At 38.5% G+C, this 19045-nt stretch overlaps 1 protein-coding gene across 1 annotated transcript in view; it reads right to left on the reverse strand.

Annotated features, from left to right (window-relative positions):
- CDC42BPB (CDC42 binding protein kinase beta) overlaps window positions 1-19045 on the reverse strand; it is a 94315-nt gene that overhangs the window by 11569 nt on the left and 63701 nt on the right. The window contains 15 exon segments of the mRNA XM_032690112.1: window positions 1934-1996; window positions 2398-2614; window positions 5835-5916; window positions 7476-7615; window positions 8191-8327; window positions 10689-10794; window positions 11189-11263; window positions 11701-11790; window positions 14230-14309; window positions 14397-14491; window positions 15075-15223; window positions 16834-16939; window positions 17675-17799; window positions 18370-18475; window positions 18650-18894. Coding sequence (XP_032546003.1) covers window positions 1934-1996; window positions 2398-2614; window positions 5835-5916; window positions 7476-7615; window positions 8191-8327; window positions 10689-10794; window positions 11189-11263; window positions 11701-11790; window positions 14230-14309; window positions 14397-14491; window positions 15075-15223; window positions 16834-16939; window positions 17675-17799; window positions 18370-18475; window positions 18650-18894 — 1816 coding nt within the window.

A 19045-nucleotide genomic window follows, 5' to 3' on the forward strand; every position in this document is an offset into this window, starting at 1 on the left:
CCTTTCTGTAAAGAATTTCTTCCTAATATCCAACCTAAACCTCCCCTGGCACAGCTTAAGACCATGCCCTCTTGTCTTGCTGATAGTTGCCTGGGAAAAGAGACCAACCCCCACCTGGCTACAACCTCCTGTCAGGGAGTTGTAGAGAATGATGAGGTCTCCCCTGAGCCTCCTCCAGGCTGAACCTTAGCTACCTCTGTCTCTCCTCACAGGACTTGTGCTCAAGTCCTTCACCAGCCTCATTGCTCTTCTCTGGACCTGCTCCAGCACTTAAATATCCTTCCTGAATCTCTGACCCAGAAGACAAGGGAAGAGGAATGGTGAGAGGAAGACTTTCCATTGGTAAAGGAGGATTGGGTTAGAGATCACCTAGGCAGCCCTGACTTCTACAAGTCCATGGGCCCTGAGGGGATGCATCCATCAACACTGGGGGAGCTGACAGACACCATAGCAGGGCCAGTCATGATTACTGTTAAAAGGTTGTTATGATCAGGAGAGGTGCCCATGGACTGGAAGAAAGGCAATGTCACCCCTCTCTTTAAAAAGGGCAAGAAGGAGGACCCAGGGAACTATCAGCCAGTCAGCCTCACCTCAATCCCTGGCAAGATGATGGAGCACCTCATTCTGGAGGGCCATTTCTAAGCATATGGAAGAGAAGGTGATCAGGAGCAGTCAGCCTGGATTCATGCGGTAAACGCTTTACCAACCTGACTGCCTTCTACAATGAGACAACTACCTGGGTGGATGAGAGGAGAGCAGTGGATATTGTCTACCTGGACTTCAGCAAGGCTTTCAACACTGTCTCCCATGATATCTTCATAGGCAAACTCAGGAAGTGCAGACTGGATGATGGGACAGTGAGGTGGATAGAGAACTGGCTGAAAGGCAGATCCCAGAGGGTCGTAATCAGTGGTACAGGGTCTAGCTGGAGGCCTGTCACTAGTGATGTCCCCCAGGGTTCAGTACTGGGTCCAGTATTGTTTAACTTGTTCATCAGTGACTTGGATGAAGGAACAGATGCCTCCTCAGCAAGTTCACTGATGACACAAAACTATGAGGTGTAGCCAAAATCCCAAAGTGCTGTGCAGCCCTTCAGGAGGACCTTGACAGGTTTGAGAGATGGGCAGAGAAGAACTGTCTGAAATTCAACAAAGGCAAGTGCGGGGTCCTGCAATCTGGAGAAGAACCCTAGGCACCAGAACAGGCTGGGGGCCAACCTCCTGGAAACAGCTCTGTGGAGAACAACTGGGGGACACTGCTGGACAACAACCTGTCCGCAAGCCAGCAGTGTGCCCTTGTAGCCCAGAAGGCCAAAAAAATCCTGGAATACATTATGAAGAGCATCACCAGCAGGTCAAGGAAGGAATGGACACTGTGAGTCTTCAGAAAGAACTTCAGACTCCACTAATCCCATTTTTCCCTAAGCAGAAGGGAAAGTGCACTAAGAACAGGAAGGAAAAAGCAGGTTCAGAATGAAGCATGGAGTTAAGGAAATAGATGATGGAAGGGAGCAAGGAAGCACTTGGCCATCATCGGTGTGAAAGAGAATGTGAGTGGTTGTCACATTTCTGGAAGAAACAGCCAATGAGAGATGGAGGCTTTGATGGAAAGTCTACAAACTCTGTGTGTGCTGTGCATGCTCTGGGTGCTCAGACATTTTGCTACCTGCTGTGGGAACATAGTTAAGGTGAGAATGTGTCAGAATATGCCCAGTAACTCATCCCTTTAATTTCAGCCAGTCAACTGAATGTAATGATAATGACCAAATTAGTGCTTATATCTCACATTCACTTTTCCTTCTCATCAATTAAGTGAGTGCTTAATACTCACTACACATGAAAGGCTGTTGAGCAACCTATATTACAGCAGCACTAAAAGTTATGGAGCTCATTATTCTGTATGTAATTACTGCATGCATTATGGCCTAACTTACCATCACGGGTCACCTCTATCACATACAGTCCTTCTTCTGAACCAATTGCTATTCTATCTCGATCTAAACCAAAAGAAAAAAAAAGAGCTATTAATTCAGCTACACTTAATCTTGTCTTTAAAACAGACTGTTTGATTTGAACACCTGAAAAAATTTCTGGACAAACAAGATTTTCAGCAGCAAATCGATTTTGTTCAAGTTCACACAGTCTGTCAAAAGCATGCTATATACCATATTGCTAAAACAACCTGCTAAACAATTAAACAGTATTATTTACCCCAAGTAGATGAAGAAATCTGAATCTCAATGCAAGATTAACATTTTCCCCCAATATTAAATTCCTACGAAGGAGTTCAGCTGAGGAATTTATTTCAAAGTGTCAGTGCTCTCATTATGAAGCATAAAAGCTCCATCTAAAAGCTCCAACAACCCTCACACACTTGTAAAAGTTAAAACAATCATACCTACAATAGCAGCAGCTAAACTTGCTTTAATAAGAGGCAGTGTACTGTCATAGGCTTCTTGTGGAATATGCACAACCTGGTTCCTTAGTCTGTTTTTGTGAAGGATAGACTGCAACCCTTCTAGGATTCCAACCCACTTCCTCTTTTCATTCTCATTTTCCGTCAGGATCAGTAGAGAACAAGACTTTGAAGGCAAACCTAAGAGAGAAGCTGTAACCTTTTAACAGACAGAGAAAGTGAAATTAGCTAGAGTAATAAAAGCCCTTTTTGTCATGCAGAACTGTGAAAATAAAATACACTTTTTCATAACAATGCAATGATGTACCTGGGGGGGATGCCCAACACAGCTAATACGTCCACAGTGCTTCAAAGAAACAAACTAAAAACAACCACTGCACAAGACACAGTGGTTTTGTTTAAAAGTACTCAGTCTTGCTTAATCATTCTGGATCCTAAAATATGGGCAAGGAATGCTACATTCCTATCCTTCAACAATCAATACATGGCAGTAAAAGGCTCCTTCCTGCTCTGAACTGGAATTTCAGTAGCATACTATAGTTTGTCCTGATCCCTCCTATCCATGACATTTTAATAACTTATTGAAAGTGACACACTTGCCTTCTGAGCCACATGCATTTAAACCCAAAGGCATTGCTATGATCGGTTCTAGATTTTAATTTTGCTACTTAATTTTCAAAATATTTGTCCAAGGGGAGGAACTCATCATATCTGCATTCAAAGCTCTGGTGGAAAGCAATGTTTGAGACTGCAGTCTGCCTTCTCCTACATGCCCATGTTAAAAGAAAAGCACTATGGCTTCATTTAATTTTCAGGTAAAACATCCTATAGATTTCAAAGCAGAATGCATTCTAAACAGAAAAAAACTATCCAGGAACTTCTGTTGCCTGAAGTGTGCACTTACTAATTCTTAATATTAGTTCTGTGTCCTGCATGAAGAGCTTGAAAGGTTTGTGAGATCATGGGAACTATGCTTTCAGTCACAGAAAAAAGTAACAAAAGGTGCAAAAGGGCAAATCTGAAGGCTGTAACATGGATTAACAGACCTTCAGCCTATATGCTTTCGTAAGAAAATCATCATAAAGGTGGATAATGTGGTTATGCAACACACATATTTCCTGAAAAGAGAGAACTGAACAATAACACTCATGTCAAACATAAAATGTATCTGAAAATAAACCTGGGACAATAGGATATCAAAGACAGAACTCCAGAAGTAAGATGAAGGCAAAGGGAGGTAGGAAAAAAACCAAGTAGTTTGCAATTGTTCACAGCTCTTATTACTCTGCATAGAGTTTTTTCATGTCTAAACTGTAACTAGGCATTATTATTTTAAAGACAGATGGAGGCATAATGGATAATATTTCTAAGTTAGAAAACAAAACCACACCAGACTCCAGCTAAGGTTTTCCCTTTGAAGTACCACCATGTATTACTCCTCTCAGTCTTTTGAAGGTGGCATCTTACATATAGTCAAATGTAGGAAAAAAAGTGAGAAGTCATATGCATATACCTTGCATTATTCATCATACAAAAATCCAGCATTTGCTAGGAAACTCAAGATTTCTTAACTCAAACTGCTAAGCTGTGGAAGCACTCCACTACAGATAATCCTACACTGTTATTAAAAATGTATATTGATGGAAGCACTTAGACTGCAGTATCTAAATGGCAGGACAGCCTAACATCCAGCTTTAAAAACTGGTTGCCAAGTAGAAATGTTGGAGTCTGAGACAAGTTCTTCCTCTTCTTGAATTCATGGGGGGTCAGAGGTGGTCACAGGTCATTTTAGTGTTTGGCAGCATTCTGGTATTGCTTTCTGCTGGTGGAAGATCCAGAAGAAATGAAAATCTGTCTTTGGTGGGCCGCCAATACCATAATGTGTTATGTTATATGGCACATATGAAAGAAGGACTACATTTTTACACAGATTACATGAAGTAACAGTTTTAACTGTTATGCAGAAGCTACTCTATGTCATTATGTCAGCAAGAAGCAAATCTAGAATTAAATGAAATTGAGAAAAGAGACTCTTGCACCAGATATTAATGGTTTCCAGTTTTAGAAATTTCTTCTTTTGGAGGAGGACATAAAACTAAGAAAAAGAGGTGGACTTTGGCAGCATCTCCTCTGGTATCTAAATAGATTTACTCACACACCAGGCTCCCAGTTAATTTATCAGATCTCTTTAGCAGCGGATAATCTGATCAAACCATGGAGATATTTTGTAATGTCTATCTCTACAAGTGTTATTACATGCGGATATTTGACAGAAGTTTTATTTTTTTCTTAAATACTCTTTCAGTTAAAAACTGCAGGCAGAAATTAGAGCAGCAAGTCAGGCAGTCTAAACTGCATGGATGCCTTGTTCTTAAATGAATGAACCACCATTCTGCATAGCATATTTTCTCTCCTTAGAAGCCCTTTCCCAGAGTATTCCACATTTGCTAATTTAAGAAGAGAGCAGGCAGATGGAAATTAAAAAAAAAAAACACAACAAAACCCAAAACAGAAACATGTAAGAGGAAAATTAAGGTAAAGGCGGTAGTAAACTAAAGCATAAAATTCCACTGCAGAAAATAATTCTACAAAAAAGCAGAAAAGCAAAGACACAGAGGCAGTCAAGTACAAAGACATTTCCTAAGTAAAACCCTAAAGGACCAAGTGATAGGGACTACATGTGACTGTCAGCTCTTTGCTTTCCATGTTTCACTGACTTGATTCTAAATGACTGAGGATCAGAGATGCTGAAAACAGTGAGTTTCTGTATTCAAATGCAAGGGATTATAGATACTGGTACTGGCTACTATGTATTCTGCTCTAAATTTTAAAATTCCAGATTAAATGTAATTCACATAAAACCTAGGAAAGAAGTTCCTGTTGTTAACAACTAAATACAGCATCAGATAGAACATAAATCAGAGGATATTTTAACTCAGCTAATTATTTTCTCTTATTTTTTTTCTACTGTACTTAAATACGTAATTAAAGAAACTGAAATTTCAAATGTATTTCTTAAATACAAGATAATACACAGCAGACTAGAATCAATGAGCACAACCCATCTTCAGAATATTCTATTACAGCATCAGTTCCTAAAGCAAGAGTCCAAAGCTAAGCAAGAAAAAACAGAGTCTGGTAATACCAATGCAAGAAGAGACAAAACATACTGAATTATAATCAAGAAAATAAAAAAAGCCAAACTTTATATACAAGGAAGCAGTGAAAGAAGGAGAACTTTTTTCTTTACAGTTCAGATATGAGTACCGCCATATTGTTCCTCTACACAGCAGCCCTTGTAAATTCTTACACTTCTGCATAATTCAATCAACATTAAATATGGATAATGTATGCCATTCTCAAAACAAAACACTGGTATTCAACTTGCATTTTCTTCATGAGTAAATTGGTTGCCATACCCTGAATATACAAGGGATGTCTTTACGAGTTGCATGTATTACATCCGATGCTAGGACAGAGCTCACACAAAAATCTTCATCTCTAGTAAGAAAGAGAGCAAGAGAATTACATACAAGCACACACTAACATTATTCAGCATCATCTAATTGGTATCACCACTGTTTCAATAGGCTGCCACCTCCTAACACCGCACAGAGGTCACAACTGCCATCACTGCTTTGTTATGCTCTAACCATCCTTGACCCAAACAACTCACAAGCTTCAGTTATGTTTCTACAGCATTTGGTAACTCAGTCCACCTGAAGTTAAGTGGGGTGGCTTTGTGTAGTTTTGGTGTACCAACCACACCTATTCTACAATTAGAAGCAAGAATACTGCTCTTCCAGCCCAGCAGACGCATTAGAAATGAATAATTCATACCTCAATGTGTAGCAAGAGAGGGGCCTTTGGAAAAAAAGAAAAATCACATAAAAAGCTCTTGGCAACATAATTATAGTTTGTGGGATTCAAATAAGGGTTTTCAAAACAGCTAGATTTTATTCTCTATTACAGTAAAATAAACAGACATCAGAACAACTTTTGCATTTCAGAGTGCTCCACCCCAGAGGGCTTGTCTACACAAGCCTTTTTAAACTGAATTTGACCAAGTTGATCACCATAATTGCCAATTTTAGTGCAAAGATGACACTAATGTCTGAAACTTGCCCATGATAAAATTCATAGCTGTGGTGGTTAACATCTATTAAAAACATCTAAGAATCCTCAGAAGACAGCCTCAAAGAGGTAGCTACAATAAGCAGATAAAGGATGGGACAGTTGGTATAATATCTGGCTGAGTTGCTTCAAGCAATGTACTGATGTGAATGCTGCTATTTGCAATACTTCCACGTTTCTGCTCCCACTGCCAGCATGTCAGAGAGCTGACACTGACAGTTCTCAGTGACTGTGAGAACAGCACAGCAGTACTGGTGCAACCCCACGCTACTACTGTCTGGAAAAAATATAAACCAAGGTGCCTGTGAATGCAAACTTTATATTCAACAGAGACACAAAGGTGCTGTAACATTAAAAGATATTACACTTTCTTGATATTTCCATAAATTTTAATAAAAAACCCTCTTGGTTACTCTGATCACTGTAAGTCTCAGATCTTTTGTAGACAGTGTTCAGTAGTTCAAATGATTCCCCACGAAATAATAACTCCTGTGAGATGGCAGGGTCAGAGCCATTTGCAGTGTAAATTAGCTGGTGCTCTTCTGCAGACTACTTCAGTTTTTCTAATATTGCTGAAATTATTTGCTATGGGATGATCTGTGACTCAATGTTGAGGTCAGAGTGCACGGGAAAAGCAATCTGCCAAAGTACATTTGCTTCCCACAGATGCATATGGAAGTCTAGGAAGAAGCATGCTAATACTGTAAATATTGGTGACTGTACTATAAGTGACTACAGAGTCATTTAAGTGACTTCTTGCTGAGCCCAATCTATCAGCCTAAACTTAGCTGCAGTCTATATACAGAACACACATATCTTCTCAGACCAGAGCTGTCATAATGTTATAGCTTCTTGTGTACTATAAATAAATACCACTGTTAAGAAAAAAGTACAGAGGATTTCTGCTCTGTCATAATAATACAAACCTGAGATCCAAGACTTGACTTGCCACAACTCCAGGCTGAGTGGATTTTCCTTCAGGCACATCATATAAGAAGAGTTTACAGTCACAGACAACTGCATAAGCCCTCTGCCACCCCTTCTTAACTCCTGTAGGCTTTGGGACCTGCGTATAAATAACTGATTGCTTATTAAATGTAAGCACATGTAGTAGACACAGAGAGCAAGACATTTAGAAAAGATTATACTAAGATCAATGGAATTAGAACACATTCTACTTGCCCTTCAAAATAGTATGAAAAATGTCAAGTAATCAAGCAATCATTTCTCCTCTCAAGTTCAACCACTCTTTGTTACAGTTTAATAAATATATTCAGGCTTGTATAAAAGTATTAGGCTTGTATACTGCACGAATGCCAAAATGGTAGCACAGTTTACCTTTTATATTGTGTTTACATCAACAATGACAGAAATTCTTTCTTAAACCATTCTTTTTTTTCCCTTGCTGCTTATGAACATTGTAACTACTAATCTACTGACCTTCAGCTCTTGTAGTAAAACCAAGTGTTTCTCCCACATCTAAAGCAACAAAGGTTAAATAAGTTACACAGATGGCATGCAAAGCCTTAGGGCTTTAGCACTATTTAGGTGATCTGTTTAAACATACTTAGAGGTTCCAAGCTGCATAGCTGTAAGTGAAGTTTAGTATTCTTCTCTTGTCCAAGAACAAAAGACTGTTACCTTGACATAACCTTTATAGGCGGTTCCTATTCCTCTTTGCACATCTACTCCAAGAGGCCTTTTGGCTTGCTCAGGGGGTATAGGGCAGACCTGAGGTGCACTATCCTTGCAGGAAACATGGCATGCAAATGAACACACTAAGTACAAAAGAGAAAATTCACAGTGAAATGCATGTATGAGTCAACAGGTGATTAATGTAGTCTACACTCAGCAAATTAATTAATCACACTGAAACTGGCAAACAGCTCACTTGCAATAGCTCACTACGCTGAAGGAGTGAACACACCTAGATATTGTGTGAGACTCTCCAAAGCTCATGTATTTCCTCTTTTTAGCCTATTACATCCACAAAGGGCAGGAACTGAGTTCACCTTTCAAGGAAATGGAGTTTGGCAACCTCACTGACGTTAAGCACCAACCAGTGACAGAAGAGAAACACTATTAGTAAAGGAGGAATAAAAATTACAGGATAGTGATAATAGGTGTTTAATTTGATCCAAGTATGCAAGGATACTGCAAAGACAAAGTAAAAATAAATGAACTAAAAAGACAGAAAGGGTTAAACTATTAAACACAAGATATAGACTTGAAAGTGTAAATGAAATAGAAACAAAGGACGAGGACTGAAATACTGCATGAAAATGGCATATATTGCCCAGAGGTCAAATAAGTTCAAATAAGCAGCAAACATCTATACTAGTAATTGCATGCTTTCTTACCATTTGCACCACTTTGAACCCCTTTATGCTGCACCAGTAAGGGACAAAGGTCTCTATTGTCTCTTGCCTATAGAGACTCTTTCATACAGAAGCAGTACACACAAAAAACTCATATGCCATTTTACATGAGACAGACTACAGGAACTGCAGAATGAGTTAATGTGTTATACTGAGGCATTCAACCCACAGCTTATTGGCCAGATCTTTCCACAGAGATTCTGCTTAGTTTGTCCCAGCTATCCTGTTTCTACCAGCAGGCTTGGGAAGGCAGCAGGAGAAGGGCACACCGCTCTGATCTATCCTGTGTTTCTTTCTAACCATATTCTCAGAAGTGGGAATCTGGCAGCTATCCTAGGACTATCCTAGTCCTGTAATTATGAAGTGTCAAAGGATTCCAAAAAACCTGGAAACAGCCTGCTTCTGCTAAAGCCACAGACTGGGCAACACACCTCCTCCTCTCATGATGCCTGAGGGAAGAGACAGCAGAGAAGGCAGCCCCGAGCAGGCTGCCTGGCTTGTTCTTTGAGCTACTGTCTGCTCCCAAGAAGGCAGGGGTTACCAAAAAGTCATACATGCAAAGTACTGTAGGTGCTCCCCAAGACCAGGTAATAAACTCAGCTCTTCGAGGAGGTATCATAACTATTTGGGACTGTGCATATCAAGGCACAGCAGTTGTGGAATAGGGAAAATCCACGGGATATAGTCACTTTCACAGGCCTCTGGAAGTGCAGCTGTATTTTACCATAGTCTCCAGCATTAAAAAGAGGAGGAATTGGGAAAAGCAAGTGATTGAGAGTAGAACGTGGCAAAGTTTTGTTCTACTGGAATCATCTCTATTCTTATGTGAATGTGATTCCAGTTTTTTCTGTAGCTATTAATATCTGCTGTGGAATAGGCAAACTGGAAAACTAATGATGCAGAGCTTAATCAAAACACATGAGACAAAAAGAAGAGTGAAGCTGATAGCTACACTAAGGGAAAAAGACAGTTTCAAGCTTGTAGAAAGAGATGCAAAACAAAAGTTCAGAACTGTCAGCAACAGGAGACAAAAGGCAGCTCCAGGGCAAGTGCTGGCAGAGTGATAGGTCCTCTTGGGGAAGAACTGCCACCAGAAGATCTGCCAGGAAAAAAAGCCCTGAAGGGCAGATGAGGCAATCTAAATGTGATACTGAGGGTGTCAGTGGAGAGGGTGTCACTAGCAAGAACTAAGCTGGGCACAGAAATAAGGTTATTTATACTGTAGTGCCTTCATCGGATTTGTGACCTATTTAACTGAGTTCATGTGTCCAATCAAGATACAGTAAATATTTTCAAATAAAAATACCTCCCTATACTTGAACACAGAATTCAGTAGTGACACATGCATCAGATAAAGCATTTTAAATAAAACTAATGGATAGCAAGACAAGCTACAGATGAAATAATCTAGCAAATGGTCCTCTCAACGTTCAGGGTTTATGATTAGGATAACATAAAATAGACATAATCAGATCATTCCCATAGTCTTCTCTACCACAGCAACAGAAACCAGTCCTGCCTTCCCCGCCCCCTCCCTCACACTGTATAACAGCACTAATGGTAGCAGAATTAATTAGCAATATGAAATCATACATCATCATCATACTTCTAAAGGGATGCAAAAGAAAGGAGAACCATTCAGTGGCAGCCACCCCTTTCTTTCATTCCCTCCCCAAAGAAATGGTTGCCTTCAAATACATTAGTATTTTGGGATGCTTTTCGAGGGACTTGCTGAAAATATAAGAAGTTTCACTGACTCACCGTCACAGGCATAACCTTGTCGAACTAATCCCACCATAAGAGAGGTGCAATGACTACACTGAGTAGGGCTTGTGAATGACTTGATATTGAGTTGGTGAGCTTTAGGCTGAAAGATACATTCAGGATAAAAAATAACTTCATTTTCTGGACTTAGGTAATGCAAGCACCTCCCTTCACCACCCTATATCAGTGCGCACATTATGAAACCTGGGCTTCTTTTATGTAAGTGCAGCTTGTAAAAGGTGCTGCAAGACAACAGTAACAGTTTTATTTCCAACTGCAAAACATACTCAAACCAAACCTACAACAATTTTTTATCATCCCCTACAACAAAACAAACCCCATCCATATGCATTTGGAAACATTTGATTAAAAACACAGACCTAACAAACACACATAATGACAAACCCAAACAGGACAAGAACAAACACAGAGGGCTAATTTATAGATTATACTTTTTTCCTTTGTTCTTTAGAATAAGGTCAGCACAGTCCCCCTACCTTTGGTACAGCTAGAGAAATGGACTGAATGGTGGGGGAAGGAGCAGCAGGCATCCTCTGAAGCCGAATTGGTTCCTGAATCACAAGAAACTGTAATTGAGCAAAATAAGGCTTCAAGAATTTGTTTCAAGATTGGGGTAGCAAAGCTTATTGTCTTCTGATTTTTTTTATTTTTTTGAATATGATCAAAAATTTAATTGTCGTAAACATCACCATTCTGATTTAATAGAAACAGATTGTGTTTTAAAGCACTCACAGGAAAGCCTGCACACTAACAAATAAGCAGCAATACAGAAAACATGAAAATGAGGTACATCAACATACAGAAAGGCAGCGAAAAGGTTTCATTTGCAACTGTCTTCAAAGCAGGTGAAATTAACACTGAGACATTGCAAATAAGCAGCATTCAATCCTGTTTCTTCACGATGAATGCTGCAATATGTATTTTTGTGAACAAGACAGAGAGACTTTCTGGTGAATTACTCTTCAGGGTAAAATAACAGCTTTCTTACTTCTTGTTGTTGCTCTGCAGTTACAACTGAAGTAGATGGTGAAACTTCTGACTTAGGACCCTGCATTTCCTGCTCACTAATAGAGCTGGTCTGCAAAAGCAACAGCAAACATGTTAGATTAGATACCACGTATCTGAATGAAGCATTCTCACAACAACAGAATGGAAACAAAACCCAGTGTTGGTTTCTAGATGAAATACACAAACATCTAACAACCTTCCACTCTGAAAAAAGATCTTTTCTCAAAACAAACCCTGCCACCTGATGGAAAAGCTGGGAGTACTGAAGTGCAAAACCTCATAGCAGGCAGCTACAATGCTGCAAGTCATCTTCTCACAGCAAGGCTGTGTCTAATCTCTTGCATGCAGGTATGGAATAATGTTTGAGAAGCCTGGCAATCATCCCTAAAATAGCTGATGGTAGCTTACTACACTAGGATTTTTCTAGCACACAGCAGCCGGAAAGTCTGCCACAAGAAAAATTCTTAAAGTAGTAACACTCAATCTTTAAAAAAGTTGTTTAAAAATGTTTACTTAATCACAGTGTCTTATATTTCACTAAAATTTAAGACTAGCATCCATTACAAGCCATCTATTAATTTCACACTTAAATTAGCAACTACTAATTGCCAGCACAAGGGGGAAGTATGCTACAATTCCAGAGCTAAAGCAGCTGGGTGTGGAAGTAGGATTCTGCATTACTGTACTCTGAGGAAATCATAAAAACCATGATTAACAAACATCAGATTAGACTTCACATCAGTGATGTAATTAGCACTAAAGGCAACAAGTAATGAATCACTCACTTCCCAGCCAGTTTAGACAGGAAGAAGCTTCGCTCAAGTTCAGTTAGCTCACTAAATACGTTCAGATACTTGTTATTTTTGTGTTGTTATGAACTGATCGGTAGGGCTGGGCCATTTAAGATCAAATTGTACCATTATGTAATATGAACAATTTCAAAATGCTAAGTGTGATTCAGCTTTAGCCATATAGACAGTCAAACTATAAAACAAGTAAGCCTCTAAAGAGGTTTAGTGGATTAAGTTACAGAGAAATTAAGGAAGCACAATATCTAATTTTAGAGGGCCATTTTTACTATGACAGGTCACAACAAAATAAGGACACAAAACTACTATCAAAAACTTACTTCTTCCCAAAAGGCTAGCAGAGAAGATGTAGACGAAGAAGAAACAGAATCCTTTGTTGTAACAGATATGAGGGATAAAAACGATCGCTTATCACCCATAGGAAAACTTCAGATGGAATATTAGTTGGCTAACTAAATAAAATGTTTTATACGGCCAAATGATGTTTATTCAAACTAAATTAACCCCAGTGCAGATGATACAAACTGTCTTTATAAGTACATGTGAAAAAAAAATTGTCAATGTAAGTCATTAAGTACAGTATCAGCAATTTTAATGTAATTAATCAGAAAATGCCACCTGCATTTTCACAGAGACTATGTACTTATTTCAGGATCTGTAGAATGGAATTTTGTTTAGTTATGGGCTTGATATTCTACATGTTACTTTTTTAAGTATATTGGTACTTTTTAAAGCAATGTTTCCAAATATCAAGGTCAGTAGATAAAAGTTATTATTGAGATAGTAGCATATATCATGTTTCTCTCTCTTCCCTCCACCTCATCCATACAGCACATCTAAGAAAGTCAGCACGGACATTCTGTGGCTGGGAACAGCATATACACAAATTGTATGCAAATATCACAGCATGCCCATAGGTTTTAACCTGAGCCCCCTTAACTCCGCTTCATAAACAGATTATTCTCCCCAGTTCAAGCTCTTGGTTTTATCCTTAACTGTCTAATGCTTTGCAAAGTAACATCTAAAAAAAAATCCCAGAAAAATCTCCACGGATCAAGAGTTCATGAAGTAAGGAAATGTGATTCAATGTTGCATTTAACAGCTGCTTCCTCGGGGAATGCACAAATCATTTAAAGTGAAACGCCTACTTGGAGCTGTGATTTGTATGATTAGTTTTCTAAGGATCACAGGGTGTGTCACGATAAACTTATTATACAAACATCTGTGGGTCCTCTGATTCTCTTCCCAGCTCCTTCTACTCTAACCACTCCATTAAGATCTGGAGCCAACAATTTTACATATCTGTTTAAACGCTCCTTGAACTGTGTGAACACTCTTCCTTGTAATAATCAGCATCTTCCAACTGCAAAGCATTTAATCCCTTATTTGTAACAGGGTGTGCCAGCATTTCCAAAAGACCCTGAATATATTTCATTTAGCTAAATGTTTGATATTAACCTAAACAAAGCTAGAATAGAAAATAATTAATGTGAACTTCTGAGAATATTTCCCACAGGTGCCAGTTTCTCTACAAAATGCCAAGCAATCTGAATCTACTGGGCATTCAATTCTGTGCCACGCTAATTTGGCTAATATGCCAGATCCAAATGTGCCATATAGTGCCTAAGAGTTACTTTACCATAATAAAAATATAATTTGGTTATCACATTTTTATAGCTATTTTATGTATAATAACTCACTCTGAAAGTCAAATCACGTGTAAGAGGAGAGGTGTTGAAATAGTCAAAAATGGAATCTTGAAAATCTGGAAGTTTGAGACCTAAAACCAAAAGCAGAACAGGCTTAGCTAAAAGGCAACATCACAGGTGGTGTTAGAACTTCGTTAAAACATAGTAACTCTAATTACCTGAATCTGTTCTGTATTTTTCTTCCAGTTTTTTCTTCAAACCTTCCATCTCTTCCAACAGTTCTCTATTTTTTGCTTCTGATTCCTTTAATTTACTAAAGCAACACAATATGATCAAAATGCAATGTGAAATGTCTCAAAGGCAGGAATGCCAGTGCACAAAAGTTTCAGAAAATGCCTTTTTTTTTTTGAGGAGCATGGGGGTTTTTTTAAGAGATTATTTTAAGGCTGATTAATTTTACTTTTCCCATGAATAGGCACCTCAATACTTGACTAGATATTTAAAACTGTAGATATTTAAGACTTGAGACTTCTGCTACCATTGCAGATATGTGGTATTATTCTAATAGCAATCTGATTTTTAATTCCCAAGAACATGCCTAACTCTCCAGTTAGTCTAATAAATGGTAGTGAATTTGCTTTGAATTTGCTCTTATGCTTTTTTTTCCTCAGATGCCCAAGATTTATATCTTAGTATAGCAGTGAAATCTTTACTTGAAGAAATTTTTACAGTTCTCATTTGACTATGGAAGAAATATGTAGTCAGTAGAATGGGATCTTTCTGGCAAAGTCCAGTATCCCAGGCACAAAGGGGCCATTTTAAGAAAGTTGCTACTATTCTAATCAGCAGTTTAGATCAGTATATTAAAACACAAACAGAACCAAAGGTCTGATTACCTTTCAAAAGATATGTTTGCATCTTTAACTTTTCGTAGTTCTTCTTGAACCAGTTGTTTGGCACGAATTTCTGCATCAAGAGCAGACTGTAATTCCAGCCTGGCTGACATATCCAACTTCTGACTGCGTCGCACTTTCCAAAGTGGATCCTGTAGCATAAGTTACTGAATATTAGTATCAACTGTCTAAGGATAATTCAGTTCTTGTCCAAAGACATAAATTAGCTTTCACACTGGTTCAGAGAATGCTCTTTTAATTAGTAATGGACAGGATACCTGCTGCATGAAAATCAGTCAGTAGCTGGACCTCATTACACAAAAAATGAAGTAATGAGCTATTTTAATACTGGTTATACCATTAACACAATATGCTTGAAACCAAAATGCTAGATCACTGAGCATGGAAGTCAAACCAAGAGAACCCATTGAAAATGGCTAGTTTTCACTGTCCAATCTAGAGGAGAGTGTAAAACTTGCACAGTGACATAATGGACTTTCAAACATGAGATAAATGTCAATATTTAATGTAAAACATACTAATATAAAATATAGCAAGAGTAGCAAAACCATGAGAAAAAGAAGAAAGAAAGAATCCGAGTCTTGAGATACCCAAGATACCTAGAACATTTGCCTAAGCAATTCTTATGCTTGCTAAGTAGCATATGCTACACTTCTGCATACACCATGCAATTCCACCCTACTACTCCCAAAAGCTAAAATTCTGATCTTTTTCAGGCATTTTTCAGTATGGACTACATTTCTGATATTCCCTGACGAATGCCTCTCTAGTCACACACGAACTTGCAAATAACAGTCATGAAAAATGAGAGGCATTTTTTATTTTGAGAAATAATTGCCTTACATTAGGTTCTGCAGAAGTTACAAAACCAGTTGTAATAAGAAGAACAGACAGCATTCTTTATTCTGGCAGTAGCTAAGATGAAAATGCCAACTGCATTTGATCTGATCTTTCTTCCTATTAAACCTCTCAATATTATAATCACCTCTTGATGATGTAAGCAAATGTTAGCTCACAGAAGTAATAACTTTCTCTTATTCTCCCATATTCATAGGTTTGGAAGGGGTGAGTAACTCCTTAAATGTATAAACCAGCAGCAGATGGACTCTGCATGGCAGACTGTACTGACTGGCATTGCTAGGGATGTGGGCTTCCATGCCAAGCTGCAAATGGTTCTCCCTCTCCTTCTGTGGGTGTTTTTCTCTTTGAAACCCTACTCCTCTATGAGAGCTCTTATAATTTGCAGATTCTTTTGGGAATTCATGTTACTACTATATGGGAAAACTGTAGAATAAGGTTTCATTGTTCTGCATATAAATGAAGCTACATGCTTTCAGCGTGTCCCTAGTTTGTGCCAGTATCAACCAGTTAATACTTTTTCACTGAAGAAAATTTACTTCGTTATCTCACTGTAACAGCAGTTAAAATTGTTCACTTGCATCTAACATGGTGAGGTACATTTCTGTACTCCCCTTTAATGGTTTAAGTTATTGTTTCTTCTCTCCTCTGTACTGTTTAAAGTAGTTTGTGATGGCAGATAATAGTATGAAACAACTACCCCCTGTAATTATCAAATTCTGATCAGATTAGCTACTTGGATTTTGCAAGCAATAACTAAAAACCAGAAAGCAGAGCAAGGGATTTATTAGAAAAGAATTCTGATTATGTACAGGTAGCCAACACTAAAAATGTAGCTTCTCAGACATCCCCAGAACAGCCTGAATGCTTGCTATTTTCTTACCAGTGTTCGTGACCCCAGACTGGAACTTCTCAATGATTCTAGTTCTTCTGTCATCTTGGAAGCTAATGCCTGGAGATAGCCACGAGCATCCTTCTCATCACTTACCCTGTTGTGCAATTACAAAAACCTGTAACTTAGCAGTTTCATGGCTCATAGCACCAAATAGTGTATCACCAAATTATCAGAGTGTCTGCACCGGATTTAGGGACATAACGGAAATGGACAGAGCACGGAAAACTCTCCCAGCAACAGAAAACTGAATATATCTTAGATTGCCCACTTTAGATTTTTCTTTTATCTGATTTTCTTGATTGTGGCAGTTGCTAGGGAAACTGAAGTTTCCCTTTCACCATCAGCAAGAGTTCTGCAGAGATTCACTGTTATAGTTTGGAACATGATCTGCATATTACTGCTCAGTTTTTATAAGGGCTACCTTCCAGTCCTTTTTGTTTTGCATGCTGAAATACTTGCACACAGATTGCTAAAACAGTGAATTAGAGAGGGAAGAACAGACCTAGGAATTAATTCCAAGAGTACAGCTAGTGAGGTTTTATATGTTAATGTGGTTCTTTAAAATCATGACCATCTTCCTGACTTAATTTATCAAAATATTCCAGATTGGATGATTTAATAATCACTTTAGAGTTGACACCAAAACTTTCTCCTTTGTACTTGTTGCAGTGGCATCTGACAATTTCAACAAAATCAACACTCAGAAGTACCATGCTTTTATTCATCTCAGACACAGAGAGAAGGCCTAGCTATACATTAAAAAAAAAAATAAAAAATCAATATTTCAGAGTTGAAAGTGGCCATATCTGGATCTCTAAACAGCACATACCATTGAATAATTTCTGCAATCTGAGCTTCCCAGTGAGCAACAGACTCCTTCTTTGCTGCTAGATCTTGAAGCTCATCTTCTAGCTGTCTGTTCTGTGCTGTTAGTTTGTCCACAAAGGAGCAGAGCTGAAACAAAAGATTAGTTTCACTTGTGACTTATGTCAGTTTCACTGACATATATATAAAAGTTGTCACTTTTTATGTATGTGTATGTCTAAACACCTATAGAATCTGAACAAACAAGACCACCCTGGGCTATCCGGGAGCTCTAACACAGAGCAAAGGACTGGAAGGGGTTCTTTACTGTGGAACTGCCAGTTCACACTAAATAATCTAAAACAAAGGAAAAGAAAATGCAAGTGTAGAGGTCAGAGAGGAATAAGGTTTAACTGTAAGCCATCAGGAAGGCAGGCAGTCTATCAATGCTTCCCTCTCTGAGCAGCCTTCATGAAGAAATCAGTGGATGGTGTCCTCTGAATCACGGGAATCAGTCCCCCAAAGAGCAGTACCAGGAGGCTAAAGTTAGTATGTAGCCAAATCTCTGACATTTACATGGTGAAAATGACATTTGTTTTATTCAGATAGTGCCTGAACATTCACAGATCCTGTTTTGATCAACGAGTAGACTATTTCAACACCAGAGACTAATGACGTAAGAATTATATTTTGCTTAAAAATGTTTCCTAAAGTAATTACCCTCTCGTTTTCTGTTGTTAGCTTTTTGTTATCTTCCAAGAGCATAGATCTTTCACGCTCATATTTCTCTTTCATTGTTCCTACTGCTTCCTCCATTTCACTGTGCCTAAGGAGAAGGACAAGAAATAGGAACACTTTAACATTGCTAAACCTGTGGGATTTTCAAAAGGGAATAAATAGAGTTAAGGTGAAATAGCAGCCAGCGCAGGTACCTTTGCAATGCAACACATACAGGCAACAAAAAGAAATCCATAGTTTAGAAATTACGCCCAAAACTTACCTCTCTCGCTTTGTTTTCTCTAGTTTATCCTTCAATATCATGATCTCTTTCTGCAGTGCAAGCTGATGGCTCTCTGAATCATGTACTTCCTTTTTCACATTTTTTACTTCTAAAACATGTGATGCTTCTCGTCGGACCAACTCTTCTTCATAAAATAAGATTTTCTTTTCCAGTTCAGACTTAATTTTGGAAAGTTCCTGCTGATGTTCTAGTGTGGCACCAGCTGCCCGGCCTCCCTGCTTCAGCTGCAGAAGAAGAGGAGAAACCATCAGGAAGAGGCCATGATCTTTATATTTTGGGAATATTCTTTAAAGTCAGAATTGTCCAATTGTGACAATTTGGAAAAATTTTTATTTGGGCACCAAGTGATTTAAAAGGGACCTGTCTCCAAGGATT

Source organism: Chiroxiphia lanceolata, chromosome 6 (genome assembly GCF_009829145.1).
Source record: "Chiroxiphia lanceolata isolate bChiLan1 chromosome 6, bChiLan1.pri, whole genome shotgun sequence".
Classification (NCBI taxonomy): Eukaryota; Metazoa; Chordata; class Aves; order Passeriformes; family Pipridae; genus Chiroxiphia; species Chiroxiphia lanceolata.